Source organism: Sabethes cyaneus, chromosome 2 (assembly GCF_943734655.1).
Source record: "Sabethes cyaneus chromosome 2, idSabCyanKW18_F2, whole genome shotgun sequence".
NCBI classification, from domain to species: domain Eukaryota; kingdom Metazoa; phylum Arthropoda; class Insecta; order Diptera; family Culicidae; genus Sabethes; species Sabethes cyaneus.
The window spans coordinates 234182234-234197999 of NC_071354.1; the positions used below are offsets into that span (position 1 = coordinate 234182234).

At 39.3% G+C, this 15766-nt stretch overlaps 1 protein-coding gene across 7 annotated transcripts in view; it reads right to left on the bottom strand.

Moving 5' to 3' along the window:
• LOC128738452 (uncharacterized) overlaps nt 1–15766 on the bottom strand; it is a 223529-nt gene that overhangs the window by 73904 nt on the left and 133859 nt on the right. For all 7 annotated transcript variants that reach the window (XM_053833591.1, XM_053833589.1, XM_053833590.1 and 4 more), the window contains 3 exons: nt 12235–12568; nt 996–1680; nt 7–908 (listed from right to left, as the gene is read on the bottom strand). In XM_053833591.1, the coding sequence (XP_053689566.1) occupies nt 7–908; nt 996–1680; nt 12235–12568 (1921 nt within the window). The remainder of the gene's footprint in view (nt 1–6; nt 909–995; nt 1681–12234; nt 12569–15766) is intronic.

The window sequence follows — 15766 nt, forward strand, 5'->3', positions numbered from 1 at the left end:
ACTCACACATTAGTGACGGATTCCCGGCGGTGATGGTCACCGAGCTGACATCGACCTCATCTATCGAAGCTTTTCGGTGCCGTTGATTAGCATCCTCGCTGCTGCTTAGGCTCAAACTGCTGCACTCCTTCGGTGCCATTGTTTCGCCCGCATTGCACCAGGACGCTCTGGAACTTCCCGGCGAAGAAGTTTTGCTGCCACCGTGTATCTCCGCGGATTGCAAATCTCGCAGGATCGCTCCCTTTAGACTTTTCTCTGAGGAATTGTTATCTCTGGTGAGCTTTTCCTCTTCCTCGAGGCTTTCGACATCGGACGAAACGATCGAATCTTTGCGCTCAGCCAGCGGGTCAACCGGTGGAGGTTGCTCCGATTCGTAACGATTGTCGTTGATGTCGATGTCGTCACTTAGCTGTCTGGGGAGCTCAGTAGAACGAACCAAACCGCTCATGCCGATCGGTTGCTGCGGGCCGTTTGTGTTAAATGCACTAGGAAGTTTGGGTAGGGCCAGGGACACAATCGGTTCAGCAGTGAGCGTTTCCAAGTCTCTCACCTCGAACTTATGACGTCCACTCATGATCATCTCTAGGTTGCGATAGCGCTGGCGAGGCACACGGATGTTAGAACCGGTGTCCACGTTAGGATTCAGCTCACGATTCAAATCATGTGTACCGTCTTCGGATGATTGTTCCCGCTGGTACGGTGGTAGACCTTGAAGTGTGACTTTACGGCTTATGTTGACGGCCTGCTTGGCACCTTTTGGATCCATATCATAGCGAGGGGCGGCTGAGGGGAGACTGATCGGTACGGGATACTGAGGCTTCGGGAGACTGGAACTGTGCAGTGTAAATTTGGCTACCGAAGCCGTCTCTTGTCCGTTAGCATGCGCCGTTTTCGGTGCAGTTTTCGCTCTGTGGCAAGGGGAGAAAAAGAAAGATAATAAATTTTTACGATCTTGTGTGAATCACCAATGTTTTCGGATTCGGACTGATACTCACATAGAATTGGTGGCGACATGTTGTTGCTGTGCGGAGTCGACGGTCGAGACGAACTGTCGGCCGTTAGCATTATTTACCGTTGACTGTGAGCGCGGATCGTCGCTGCTTCCGCTGAATGCCGCCGATACATGATGATGGTGCGAAGTATTTTTATGCTCCGCTTGATCGCATTTCAACATCACTTGTTGCGCGCCGCCGTTCGCTGCCGCCGCCACTGAGCACGCGTCAGATGGAGTTATTTTCGTCGTCTGGTTGTTTTGCGATTGATATTTCGGCAGCGGCTTGTGAAGTGCACCGAAGCCGGGATGTGGCAATGCTGAGGCCCGTTCCTGTTGGATCTGGGCCGGCGGCGCTTGCTGCAATGGCGTAAATGTTGTCCGAGCGCTGGCCGCCGATGAAGCACTCTTCGACCGGCGTTTGTCGGTGATGTATACATTGTTGTTGTTGTTGTTATTGTTATTGGCGTTAATCGTATTATTGTTATTGTTGGAATGTTGCTTATCATAGTCGGCAATAGTTTTCGGCTGCAACCCGACCGATGCCGGTCGAACCACATTCGTTGAGCGGAAGCCAAACCGATTGTTGCGATACGGTGCACCGTAAGAGTCCTTTTTCGGCGGCTGAAGACGTGGCGTCGAACGGCCGTTCGGTTTGGCTGAGCTGTCGTCTATCGTATCGGTTGAACCTGACCGGAGAAAGGAGGAACGATTTGTAATAATAAACAACGATTTGCGCAAATACGGACTTTTACGTACATCTAGCTAAAAATATTATCGACTGACTTAACGAGCAGCCAAAAACTGCCGCAAGATAGGCATTGGACTTCATGTTTTGTCAATACAAAACACATAACAAAGCTATTATTAGCCTGAATAGGCAAACTGCTGGAGTGAGTGAGGTTAGCAGCTTACAATAATAGCCGATATATACCGTAGTTTGGAGTAATTTGGTACGTGCAGTATAGGCTGTGAATATTTCGATTTACTTGATGATCATTTAGAGGAAAAGAAAAATGCTCTTAGGTTTAAAAATTTTTTGAAAATAAAATCGGACTACAAAGAGCAAGACCGCTCTAGCTGGTTTCAATAAAATAAACTAATAATTTACTACACATTTAGAAATTTGGCTAAACTTGAGAAAAAAATAAAAAAGTCAATGAAAAATTGATATAATGTAAAAATTGATCGGAAAGGAAAGAATGTTGTGCATTAATAAGTTTAAAATTAATTCCAATTTAAGAAAAATTCATATAAAACAAACCGGAAAGAAAAATTAACAGTCAAAATTGAGATAAATTGTAAAGCATACACAAAATTGAAGTTGAACCAAAGCAGAATATGTACAAATATAATTTGAAATACTGATTAGACTAATTGCAAAATGCATTGTGAGAAAGACAATTTAAAAACTGAGAGGGTAAATCATGTCCGACGAAGTGAACTATAAAAGTAATTAAATATGAGACAAAAAATCTACACTCACAAACTAAACTAAAGTTTGAACTAGTTTCCCTTCGATTATGGTTTCATTTTTCTTTAGTACTTTTGTTGATATCAGTTTAATTTTGAGATTCAGACTCAATTTCTCATAAAATATTTATTTTAACTTAAAATTGTTTTAACTGAACCAAGTTTTGATACGATTTCGCTGATTTGTAGGTTTTCGATTGTTTGATTTTATCCTAATTTTGAATTATTTTAAATCAATATTGTTCTAAAGATGCCACAGTATCATCGATTTGATTTGTTTTGATGCTTTATTTCAGAAGCTTTCGGCCTGTTTGTCAAGACTTGGCTTTCTTAAATACTCATTAAAAATTTTATTTTACTTTTAGTTCTGTAACTTCATACTAATATTAAATCAAATTACGCATTTACACAACTGTTATCTGCCACTCAGTCTTATTGTAATGATGATTTATGTCGCTAAATTTTTCTTAAGGGTTCTTAAGGGTTCACTGATAACTCTCTATTTGTTGTATATATATCAGAAATCGGCTCAAAATTATGATAGATTGTAAGGCAATTAACGAGACAATGTGTCTGCTGAGAATAAATGGCTGGTTTTTTAATTACAGCATCATTAACGAAGCCGAATTGACCATACGAAGGTAGACCCTACGATAAGAAGGAAGCGTTCTACTCGAGGCTGGAGGTAACGTACAATAGCTACTCGCCAAGGGACATCAAGATCGGCATTTTTAGGGATATGAACGCCCAGGTTAATAGGGAAGAAATGTATAGACTCTATAACCTGCTCATCGATACGAACAATAATGGCCGATGATGTATAAACTTTGCAGCTTGATTGAATTGTGAAGATATTCACAAAGCCACCTGCATATAACCATGCCAACGTACAACGAACCGGATTGACCACGTTCGCATAGATGGCCGGTTATTCTCTAACATTCTGAAGATACGTTTCCTAAGGGGTACGGATATTGACTCTGGCCATCACCTAGTAGCAGTATACGTGCGCTCAAAACTGTCAACCCTATGCTAGACCCCTCAAAGCCGTCCTCCTCGTTTGAACATCAGACAGCTAGATAGTCCACAATCTGCCGAGAACTACGCGCGGTACTAGGCGCAGAGTTCCAGAATATACAAATTAATGGGATATGCCAATTAGCGGTGGAGAAAAAAATTTGCTTGGAAAAATTATCTGAGCATTGCCACTAGGGAGAAATTTGCCGAATACTGACGAGTATACTGACCACGATCCTGAGGAGTAAAAAGTAGAAGCTACTGGATGAATGGATGGAAGGAGTGGTTTTCCTATCTACGAAAAGGGTCAATAAGCATACGTCGCTGTACGGAGTTGACGATGTACAAAACGCTTATTAGACCAGTAGGGGAAGACGGGGTAAGACGGCCCCCCTAAGCGAATAAATTGCTAGCATAAAATGTGTACGAAAATTCACCTTTTCTTGTTCCACACATGGAAAGCATTCATTTATCTACAATTAAAAATTATATAAAGAATTAATTAGTCTATTTTTCCGTGATTTTTCATCAATTTTCGAAGCGTCTAAAAATTACTCGTTCACAACCAGGCGGGGTGAGAAGGACCACCTGTGTGTTAGACAGGATGATCTCAGATTCAGGAATAATTTTTATTACAGGTCTACTCTATTTCGAAAAAGACACTGATGAAGCCTGCAAGTCGTAAACGAAATGCGTATTTGTCAGAATAATAAAAAAGTTAGTCCAATTCAACAGGAAAAAGTTGGTTTTTTCATTCAATATTTTTAAAATCTATTAATGTCTTAATGTCCTAAACAGAAGAACTTTAGGCAATTATGAGCACTATGACGTATGGCCCTTTAACCCCGTGAAAAATGGCCCGTCTTACCCCTAGTTAACAATTTAATTTATTTTGCTCTCAATCCGTACTATTTTATATACCTTTTCCGCCACACACAGAACAAGAATTGCCCAATTAAAGTCAGTGGTAAGAGAACAAAATACATAGCTTTTTTTGCTGAATAACCTTAAATTTGTTGCTGCTGAAATTATATCGCATGAAGACACTGCGAACGAAAAGTTTGTTTTGATTCTTGTTTTGACGTTGGATACGGCCGAGTGCCACAGGTTGTCTCGAAAGTGTTTAGATAGTCTAATAAACAAAACATACTGGGGAATTTGTAGAAAATTTAAGGATTTCTTGGCGAAATCGATATGGTCCCTCTTGCCCCGCCGGGCCTTCTTACCCCTTGTTACCCTAGTTCTTTATTGACATGACACGGTGACGCTGCTCACGGAGGACATACGCGCCCTTGCCGTATTCGAGCGATAGGTACTGCGGATGATATTTAGCGGTCAGTAGGCTACGGTGGGCCGGACACGTCGTTAGGATGCCGGACCACAGTACGATAAAAAGTCCTTTTCAACAACCCTAGCGGTACCAAGAACAGGGGCTCAAATTAAAATAAAAAATATATGTAAAAAAACGAGCAAGCAAAATTCAAACAAAATTGAGACCGAATTAATTACGATTGAAATACAGTAATGTTCCGATTTTGTCAGCTCCCGATTTTGTCTACCCCAGATTTTATCAGCTTTTTATCCCGATTTTGACAGCCAATAAATTTTGTTTAACTTTTGTGCTTTTAAACATGATTTATGAAACTTTTCAGCCTGTTTGAAATTATTCTGTTTCTCTGGGAAGAGTTTTTGAATAAAATGATGCATTCTTGCGAGTAATTCGGGGTCAAAATTAGGGTATTTTTATAGTAAAAGTTCTATAGTTCCTAAACAAGCAAAGATAGAGGTAGACTATATTCAGCAATATTGTGTATTTTTACTACTTCTACAACTTTGTAAAACAGGAAAAAGTCACACAATAACTACAAAAATCGGTAAAATAGAAAAACTGATTTTAACGATTTTTAATAGGATTTTTCTATCTTCGCTGAAGTGATAGAAGGTTACTGTCTACAGCAAAATTTCTTGTAATAATATGCTGTAAAACTTTGCAGAACACATCAATGTGTTATATTGAATCTGAAGATAAATAAATTTTTTATTGCACATTTAGGGGGATTAATCAAAATTTGAATTCCGCTGGACGATAGAACTTTTAATTTTAAGAAACTCTTTCAAAAGTTTCATAAACCTAAACCCAAGTTTTCCCGCTAAAAGCTAATGCGCACCAAATAAGGTTCTGGACCAGTGTGCTGTGCCCGGTACACTGAGCTTTCGGTTTGATTGAGGGTTAAAATTTAATATTTAGTTGAAGTCTTTAATATTGTCTTAAGTCATGAATTTTGAAAAAAAAAATTCGAAAAAAAAATTCCCGATTTTGTCAGTTTCCCCTTTTTGTCAGCCCAAAATTCAACATGGGGCTGACAAAATCGGAACATTACTGTAACATTAAGTTTGATGTTTAGTCAAACTCGGGCTCAGCTGTCATTTTAACACTCGAACTAACGTATATTGTTCTAGGATGGAAACAAAAAAACACTCTTTAAAATTCATTGACACTTAAATGCGGCTGCAAAGTCTGTCGACGAAGAAGGGTCAAGTTCTGAAGGATGTTTATACCCATGGCTTAGCTTTGTTTTGACACTTAAATTGGGTATCTGCGTATGAAATTTTTGCAAAGATTCTTGGTTTCAGCATTAAAAAACAAAAACCTTGAGCATAACCGTCTTTCGGTAGTATTTTTTTTTAAATTGTTCTATATATGTAGTATTACTTAAGACCCGTGGCTTCTACGGTATAGTTCTATCTATTTTAGTGCCAGCCCAGTTAGCTCCGGGGTACGATGTTGGTCTAACAAGCCAGTCATCGTAGGTTCGAATCTCTAATTGTGAATTGCAGAAAGAAAGTTATCGGTTTTCATGTCACAGGAAGCAACTAAAAAGATTTTGCTAGAAAATGACATTGACTAATGGAATGTTTATTTTGTTAAAACCACTAGTTTTCAAAAATTGTAAAACTTCGATGGTTTCTTAATTTTATCCACCTTTTAAACCAAATTGTATTACTAATATGCCCGATGAAATTTAAAGCGCATATGCTGCACAACTACGGAAACTGCTGAAAATCTTTTATTTATTCTATCAGATATTTTATTATGGTCGCAATAGACCAAATCGATCAGGATGATCTGACAGTAAAACTGTGACTTTTCTATTCACGGATATATATTTTCAAGTTAACAAAGCTGGTTGACTGAAACTTTTTACTAGAGCCAGTGTTATGCTTCATAGCTATGTGGAACAAAGCGAAAACCTTCAATAAATGCGGCTGTCAAGCGGCAAAAAGCATAAACGGTTTTATTGCTGCTTTTAGCAGAGCATGATAACGCTGCTTGAGTTTATAACCAGCTTCTTAAGGAGGTTATAAAAACGTTTTAAAGACTGGTCGGAAGGCTGTTCTAGTGGAGCTCACAGTTTTATGAAATTGGTCGACAAAACTAGAGGAATGAGGAAAGTAATAGAGGAGTAGAGGAATGTAATAAAACCTAACTTGTTGCATGGTTTAGCTCTTCGGCCATAACTGAGAAACAACAAAATAAGCTACTATAAAACGAAATTTTTATCGCCAAAATCCTATAAATTGACGGATAAGAAAACTTTTTTACAAACAATTTTCATGAAATAATACAGACCTCATGACAAAAATTGGTTACAAGCGTATTTTTCCTTAATTGCTGAGAAAATTTTTATAAAAAATTTAATTCTATGATACTTGGTTTATCTAATGCTATGTTGTATTTAGTGTGACTAAATTATTAAATTTAGGACGAACCAACCACTGCACTGGTTGAAAGCCCTATTGAAAAAGTTAATAAATAAATCAATAAATTACCATGATCTGTTATAATCGAACTAAGCATTTGCTGGGGAAAGATATGGAATTAAGTTTAAACGATTGAGTCGAGTACGAAAAATGCGCGACAATACACTCAACCCCCGCTAATATGAAATACACCGCGTTCAGGTTAGGCGACATCCATTTAGTACGTCACGCAAATTTTGAGCTTATAAGTCATCGATTCATGGATTTTGAAAATATCAGAAGTCGCTGATGTGTCGTCGATGAATGTTTCGCGCATATCCACGTCCTTTACATACATCCACTCAAATTCGTCTGATCTAGTTGAAAGAATCCGGACTTCCTGCTGACGTCTTGCAGCAACACGCCTTGGAAGAACTTTTCTGACGGATTTCGTCATTTTGTGTATTCATTCAATCGTGCAATCATTCAACACTACCTTAGATGCGAAATTTAGTCCGCAAGTGGCATAAACTCTATTCTTCAGAGAGCTTTTGAGTGAGGGGCAGTATAAATTATACTGAAAAACCTTAAAAGCAGCAGTGGAACTTCGGTATGAGTTTATGTTAATCGATTGAGTTCAGCACGAATATCAAGGGAAAACATTGCCATGGGTCTCTGGTAGCACCCCGTAGCCTCTCAGGAGTTTGTGCGACTGCTATTTGCGGTTGCAAAAATCTTTTAGACAAGACGGTACTCAAGTAGCTCTTCAGCGGTGTACTGCATATTCTGTAAAGCCGTAATGGAGAGTTCATACTACATAGAAGAATAAATGAGTGCTGTTCACACATATATGTTGAAAAAAAGTTTTCATTCAAAAAATTTAACTATTTGTTTTAAAATTCATCAGAACGTTAATTTTATAGAAACCTTCAATAGTTGTATCTTAAAAGGAAGGCTAAATTATAATATCCCGAATAAATTTTCCATTTGATTTTTTTTTTCATGTGACGTCACATAACTTCAAACCCCCCCTCCCCCCTACGTCACAAATCGTCACGATTAGGTCTACCCCCCCCCCCCTCCCCCCTATAAGCGTGACGTACTTTATGGATGCCGCCTTAGGTGAATTCATTTTTAATCTGAATATTTGGTAACTCTATTCATTTTCACATACGCACAAGGCGCGCACCCTATAAACTTGTTGTTTTGGTTTGACGAAAACAAACGTTTCGAAATCATTTCGAATATGCGCGAACTCTACACGTCTGGATTGTAGAAGAGGAAATTGGCTCGAAAATTTACCTAATACGGTCTATTTTAGGTGCTGAACAGAGGTAAGTTGCATATGAGCTGTATTGCCAAAGCTGCTGAGCAAGAGGAAACGCATTAACTTTTTTTTTGCTTTTTTTCAATTTGCCCGGTCAATTTAACCGCCAATTGTGTGTGACGCTTGAGCAATTTTTAATGTTAACGCATTCATACCAGCGGGGTACAGATTAAAAATGTTCAGATTAAAGAAGGTCATTCCAGCGGGGGTACATGGTATGAGCAGGGGCACGAAAAAGTGATTCTATAGCATGACAACGCTCGGCCTCGCGTTGCCAAAAGCCAAACCCGCCAAACTTAATTGGAAATACTCAGATGGGAAGTCCTACCCTACCCGCCATATTCAACAAATATTGCATCGTCCGATTATTGTTTATCCCGTGATGATGTTATGATGTTATATAGTCTGGCTGATCGGCAGTCCCGCTCATATAAAGACGTTAAAAATGGCTTGATTCGTGGCGTGGATAGCTTTAAAATATGAAGACTTTCAAGTAAAGCAAAGTAAAGCCATGGGTATAAACGTCCTTAAAAATTTCACCTTTTTTTATCGTTAAAATTCGACATCGTAGCACGGAGTACAGGATTACCGGGCTGAGAGTTTTACTGGAACGATATTCGAGCTCTATCAGACAGATTTTTAAAAGTTGAACTTGCGATGTACTATATTTTGAATTATTCATTTGTAACCAAAGAAGTATTTATTTATTTACTATTTGATGGGGCTTTCAACCGTTGGTTGGTTCGCCCCAAACCAAAGAAGTAAAAAAGCAAAGCCTTGGGCTTAAACGTCTTTCTAAGACTTGACCCTTCTTTATCGACAGACTTCACAGCCTGCTATTAGAGTACAGGACAGTTACGGGGCTAGTGCAACAATTCTACTGACTCTATCTAGCAGAACCGCCTAGCCGAGATTCGAACATATGGCAACTGGCTTGTTAGATAACTATCGTACCTCGAAATCAACTATGCGGTTCGAAGTGCGAGTTTCATAAAAAGCAGTGAGAACTTAGTTACGCTTGTCCCCCGCATCCGTTGGTACATCTTGCCAGTTGTATCGTTCTCTTTCGATCTAATTCTTGCCTCACAGTAACTTGCACATCTGTTATCTACGCATGGAAATTCACATCCTGAAAGACAAATAAAACCCTTTTGCTTTATTAGAATTTCCCTGTACTGTTCTGATTCCCTTATGTAAATTAATGAATATGCCAAGTTTGACAAGGAACCATTCAGACGTTCTGGAGGTATGGCGGGCATACTCATGTTTACTTTTATACATTTAGAAAAAAAAGATTCCTGATTTTTTAAATTTTAATGAAGAAGTTTCTAAATTAGAAATAGATACAATAATTTGAAACAAAGCTGCAGCGGTTAATGGAACTTTTTCATGAGGAGTTCTTGGCAGCTTGCACGGAAACTCCAACAAATAAAATCGTTAACTTGTTTTTTATATTCCAAAGGATGATAAATAAAGCTCAAAATCTTTCATAAGAATTAACTTACAACCTTTCGAGTTATACTAAACCAAAATTTTGATTTACCTAGTTTCGTAGTAGTCATTGTTACTTGCAAATATTCTTGTAGTCATTTAGTTTTCACGAGTTCTTCATTTCTCATAGCAAGTGCTGTGAAATTAGTACATAACTTCTTAATTAGCTTTTGCATCTTCCAGAACAAATGCTCTTTTTAGTAGTGGTACCGTACACCCTGCTTAGCTGTCTAAGTTTATTCAATTCAATTACAGTTAACATTATTCAGTGTGTCATATAATTTTGAGATACTCAAATCAGCCAGAGCTTACTTATAATAAAAAGCAATTAATGTTGAAACAAATTTAGAAACAGTATATTGTGCGAATATTATTGTTCCACATGTCTGAAGTATGGCTGAGTATAAGTGGATCATCATCATGCATTACTAACATATATTATACATGATTTGCGCACGAGATAATGTTGTAACTATTGGAAATGCTAATGTTGTCTATGGTACACCGTCCCCGTTTAGAAGAGAATGATGCAATGCAGTGAAACGGAAGTTAATTTCCAAGCAACTTTTATTAATTTTTAAAATAGACCAAATTACTCATTTTTAGGCAGTGACTATAAATTTTCGGCGGCGGCGAACATATCAATAAGAATCTGACGATGGTCCTCATCTTTTTTAACTTCAACAGGGATGTCCTATCAGGTACTGCATCAATAATTTATCTATTCTAAAAACCGCAAATCACCATCACCGCTGTTCACCAAAATTTAGTTAATTAAAAATCGTAAAACGAAGTTTCAGTTGTATCAAATTTTAGTTAGTATTTTGAAAAGCAGTTTGCATTTTAGTATGGCATTGCTCGCCAAGCAAGTAAGCAAGTTTCAAATACCTGAGCTGGAAATTGGTCAGATTTGTCCTCTTCAAATAAGCATGACTAAGTAGACAACAAGATACCCCATATTCGAATGTCTATAGACTAATAGGCTAATCATAGAAAACGTACAGAATTCGATTTTTTCGCTTTTATTTTTCGACATGATTGAAATGGTTATTTGTTGCCGAAGACTGCATTTCAATTCGATAGATTGAACGTACAGCATTATTCACACAACTCATTGAATATAATCGAAAGTTTAAATTATCACACAGTTTTTTTGTGCGTTCCATGTGCGGTTTTCATCATTCTGTTTAAATAATTGAAATTAATTCTCGTTCTCACGTACGCAGCGTATGCAGCATAATGAGCAGCAAAAATGATACAATAATTTCAATTTGCAACAGAGCTGATCAATACGAAACGTCTCTCTACTTTGTCGTAAAAGGAGTTCTGTGAAATTTCTGAATGTTTTAAAAGCAGTTTATTTCATATTTCAAATATCAAAGGATATTTTTGCAATAAGCTCCTTACTTTTTAATATTCGAAACAAATGTTTGTGAGCAATGTCAAATTATGAATTAAGTTTCAGAACTTCATCTGAGTTTAATAATATTATTTTGCCAATTTTATAACGTAACGTAATTCCTTTTCATTCTTCGCTGACTACAGTGACCGTATTGATGACGATGATAATGGTAGCTAAGTAATTTCAGAGAATTGGGCTCTTTTGTTGTCCTTGTCCTTGTAATTGAAATTTGCTCCACTGAACCCACACGGCCTGTACCTAGTCATATCGAGACTCTTGCCGAACAGCAGAGACTGTCTTGTTGGCAATATGTGCTGGTATCGCCGCGATGAGCATATATTTTGCACGAAGTTATTTTACGATGCAAGGCTCGCCAGTTGTAGCCAAGTCTTGGCAGACTTCTGGGCGCCATCTAATTTCATTAAATCCTATTACTCAGTGATTCGTTGAAAGTTGAGCAAATTAATTATTGTTGTGCCCTTTTAGTACGACGCAATGAAATTAATTGGTAATTATTTTACTCAGCAATATATTTAGAATTTTTTTTGAGTTTTTCTGAACGTCTCTATTACCCGTCAACGCTCTTGGGGACTTATTACCTATCAAATACAACGACTTAATGGTGCATTGTATATTTAACGACGATAGTAGTTACTCAAACCGATTGATTGCAGTCGTTTCATTGTAAGAAAAAAAATCATTTCACAGTTTCCCACGTCAAATTACTCCAGCGCACGGTATAAGAAAAAATCACACTAATACATCACGCACATTAAAACTAGCGGTACTCACCCATATTGCCGTTCTTATCGCTAAAAATGCCATCGACTCCGGGATTGGAGATCACGGTGGCGTTGTCCTTTTCCGTCGCTTTTTCCTTCTCCGCACCAGCGTACAGGTGGTTCCCGTTGGTGGCGCCAACCTTCCTGAATGAGCCGCCGGTTCCCGAAACTGATCCTGCGCTGACCGTTTGGCCATCGGTACCGCTGAGGGCCGAGCCCGGAAGCTTGCCGCTCGCTCCCGACTGGTGTACTTTGTGCTTCTTGAATCCGAAGGACATGGCCGTACCCTTGGTCTCCAGGCCGGCCGTTGCCTTTTTGGATGATTTCTTACTTTCCGATTGACCCTGGTTTTTTACAGAAATGGTTGCGGGGAGAAACAGAGGAAAAAGCAACTTCGTCAGTATGGTTATTCGATAGTCACTAAACAACTACTGAGCGTTCTGCTGGCTGCCGTTTTTACGAGTTGGTCTCACGCAAAAGTGGTGAGTGCAAACGATTGTTTTGATAGTGGAAAAAGGTTTCAAAATAGAACGGCAGAAACGAGCTGAGTGGTTGCACTTAGTACTCACACATTTAACGCCCAACATCTTGACGACTACGTTTTATGGGGGACGATACAAAAAACACCAAAGCAAAAGATTCTTGTCCAAAATATGAAAATTAATTTACCATTTGGTTTACGAAACTTGCTTCCTATAAACAGATCGAGAATAAATATATTTCCACAATATAAAAGAAGTTCTGTTCGACCTTTCACCTTTACTGAGACTGTTTATAGAAAAAATCGATAATACCATGGAGAAGAGCAAAACTAATGTGCCGTCGCAAACCAATTGTTTACGGTGAGTTATTGTTGAATCTGGATTTGACACGAAAGTCAAGGTCAACGTCGCCGCTGCGTGATGAATGTCAAACCAAAAGACAACGAGCACATTGATTAGTCAGTTGATCGACCGACCGGGACCAACATTCGTTGGAGTCCGCCTACTGGAAAATATTTTTTTGTCGATTTACACTAATTAACACTATCCCTACAAAAAATCCGTCCTACTTTTATTAGAGGTTAGCACGTGTTTGACCCTCGTGCAGGCAGGGGCCTCCTCTGCACGGTCGGTACTAACCTTTTTAAACGTAATATTACACTTTCACGGATCATGCCTTTCATGCCTCAATCAATAGCCGCTGGCAGAAGATACCGTCCAACCGGCTTGGTCGAAGAAAGCGATGGGAAGTAGGTACAACAGCTAAGAAACATGTTTAAATCCACTCCTCGCGGAACAGCTGTGCGATGCACTATTGCACGACAAGCCTTAGAATTGCACCAGCATTAAGCTTGACCCGACCCGGAGAAAATAACAAAAAAATTATTGGCTTATTTTTTTCCACCTCAATATAGGTTAGATTTTTAAGTAGATCTGATTTATAACTGAACAAGCTATGAAATAAAACATTTTATTGCCACACTTTTCCGCTCGGGTCGCTAGTTGCCGGGGACTGAGGATGGCTTCAGCCAGGTTGGGGGGCAACTAAGTTCATCGTCTCAAATTGCGGGCTTCGTTGCGCGAGTGCTCGCAACGGTGCGGCGCCATCTGTGTGGCTTGCTGCCACACGGTCGGTCGGTCGGTCGATTCCTCGTGTGAACCATCATCCAACCGGCTCATCATGCCGTCGGGCATTTCAAAAGCATTGCTTGCATGCAACCTTTTGACTCGCGGATCGGCTGGATTTTATTGGCTTAGATTTGATTTCCTTTTCTCCAGTCAGTGTTTTAGAGTGAGTGCTCAGTCCGACTTCAGTTCTTGTGGAATAAAAAAACAAACATCTCTTTTTATTTCAATTCAATGCAATTTCAGTGAGCGAACTCTGACTTTTGGCACATTTTCCGACGGTTGAGTGTGCGGCGGTGCCGTTTGCGGTGGGTGGCAAAAAATGCCAGTTGATCAGCTTTGGGAAAATGGGGATCTTTTGTACCTGTAATTAGAGTTTGCTCCGTTGAATGGGCACCAACCCACCCACGCCATGCACTTATGGCAGTGACTCATGGCAAGCACAAATTGCCATCCCGCTGCCGCTGGCTGGTTGTATGGTTATAACGTGTCACTTATAGGTTTGCACAGTATTACGATGATGGGAAGGTTTAGCAACACAGACAACTTTCCGTAGACTGATGGGCGCCAGCAGAATCAATGCAATCCCGTTTGCCCCCCACCAGGGCAGGGGTGGGATGTAGGATTTTTCAATTAACAGTTTAATTATTGGTTCGTTGGAGGTGAATCGATTTAACTTGACTGCTGCTGTGATGTTTTCAATAGAAAGTTACATTCATAAAGGTTTTGTTCAAAACGAACCAACACTTTAAATGAATTAAAAATATATATGCCAATTCCAATTGAAAATACAGAACAATTTAATTGGATGATTTGAGTGCTCTAGGCCTAGAGCATTCATCAATCAATTTAAATCTGTTTTATTGAGACAAGAATGGTTCGTCATTTGCCAGCCTTGGCACTAATGTTTATTGCAATTTATTTCTGATTGCAAAATAGAAGCTTAGTAAAGCTTTATTAAGAGTTACGAGCCCGGCAGAATTGCTATTTCATTCTACTAGCACAAAAACTGATCTCGAAAACGAGGAAACTTAACCGTAGATTAAGCAAATGGATTGCATCGCACGGGTGGCCGACATTCTTATGACATCCACGCGTCTCCGGAACGGAAGTTCTCTGAGAATGGGGTCACTATTACAAAACGTTGGCAACTAACTATTTTTCTGTTTTTCTGACAAAAGCAGCAGAAGGCGTTTTTGAACCCTACATCTGACAAGTTTATTACTAGAACGTTCGCGGTATGAATGCAAAGTGTTTGATAGTGGGTGCCAACAATGGTGCTTTTGATATAATCACATTTACCGCCTGGGTACATGAACACCTATGAAGATTGCATGAGTTTTTGCGCATCCTCTCAAAGTAGGTGTTCAACTAATGTACCCAGTTCTACAATCGTAAGAACATGGCCAGGTGTATAGTGTACCTACAGGCAGATAGAATGTTATACTGGTTATGGACTGAAAAGGAGCTACCTATCAACCGGTTGGAAGGTCTCATATGCCCTATTTACAAAAAGAGCCAGCGACCCCCAATGCAGCAATTGTCGGAGCAATACTGTCCTCAACACTGCATACAAAATTCTCTCCCGTATCCTGTTTCGTACACTGAGGCCGTTGCAGAACACCTTTGTTGACGAGTACCGGTGCGGTTTTTGATGCGGAATGCTTTACGATGGATTACATGTGCGCTTTGCGATAGATCTTCGATAAATTCCGGGAATTTAACCCACCATTTGTTTATCGACTTCAAGGCGGCGTACGATTCAGTTTAACGAAATGAAGCGGTTTTTAACCATGAAGCTTGGACGTTGAATGAGAAGGAGCGACGAGTTCTTGGTGTTTTTGAGCGTAAGATCTTGAAGGAGTGTTGCGCAGGCGCATGAATCACGAAATATATGAAGTATATAAAGTAGTGAGTAGTGAGTAGTCACTACTA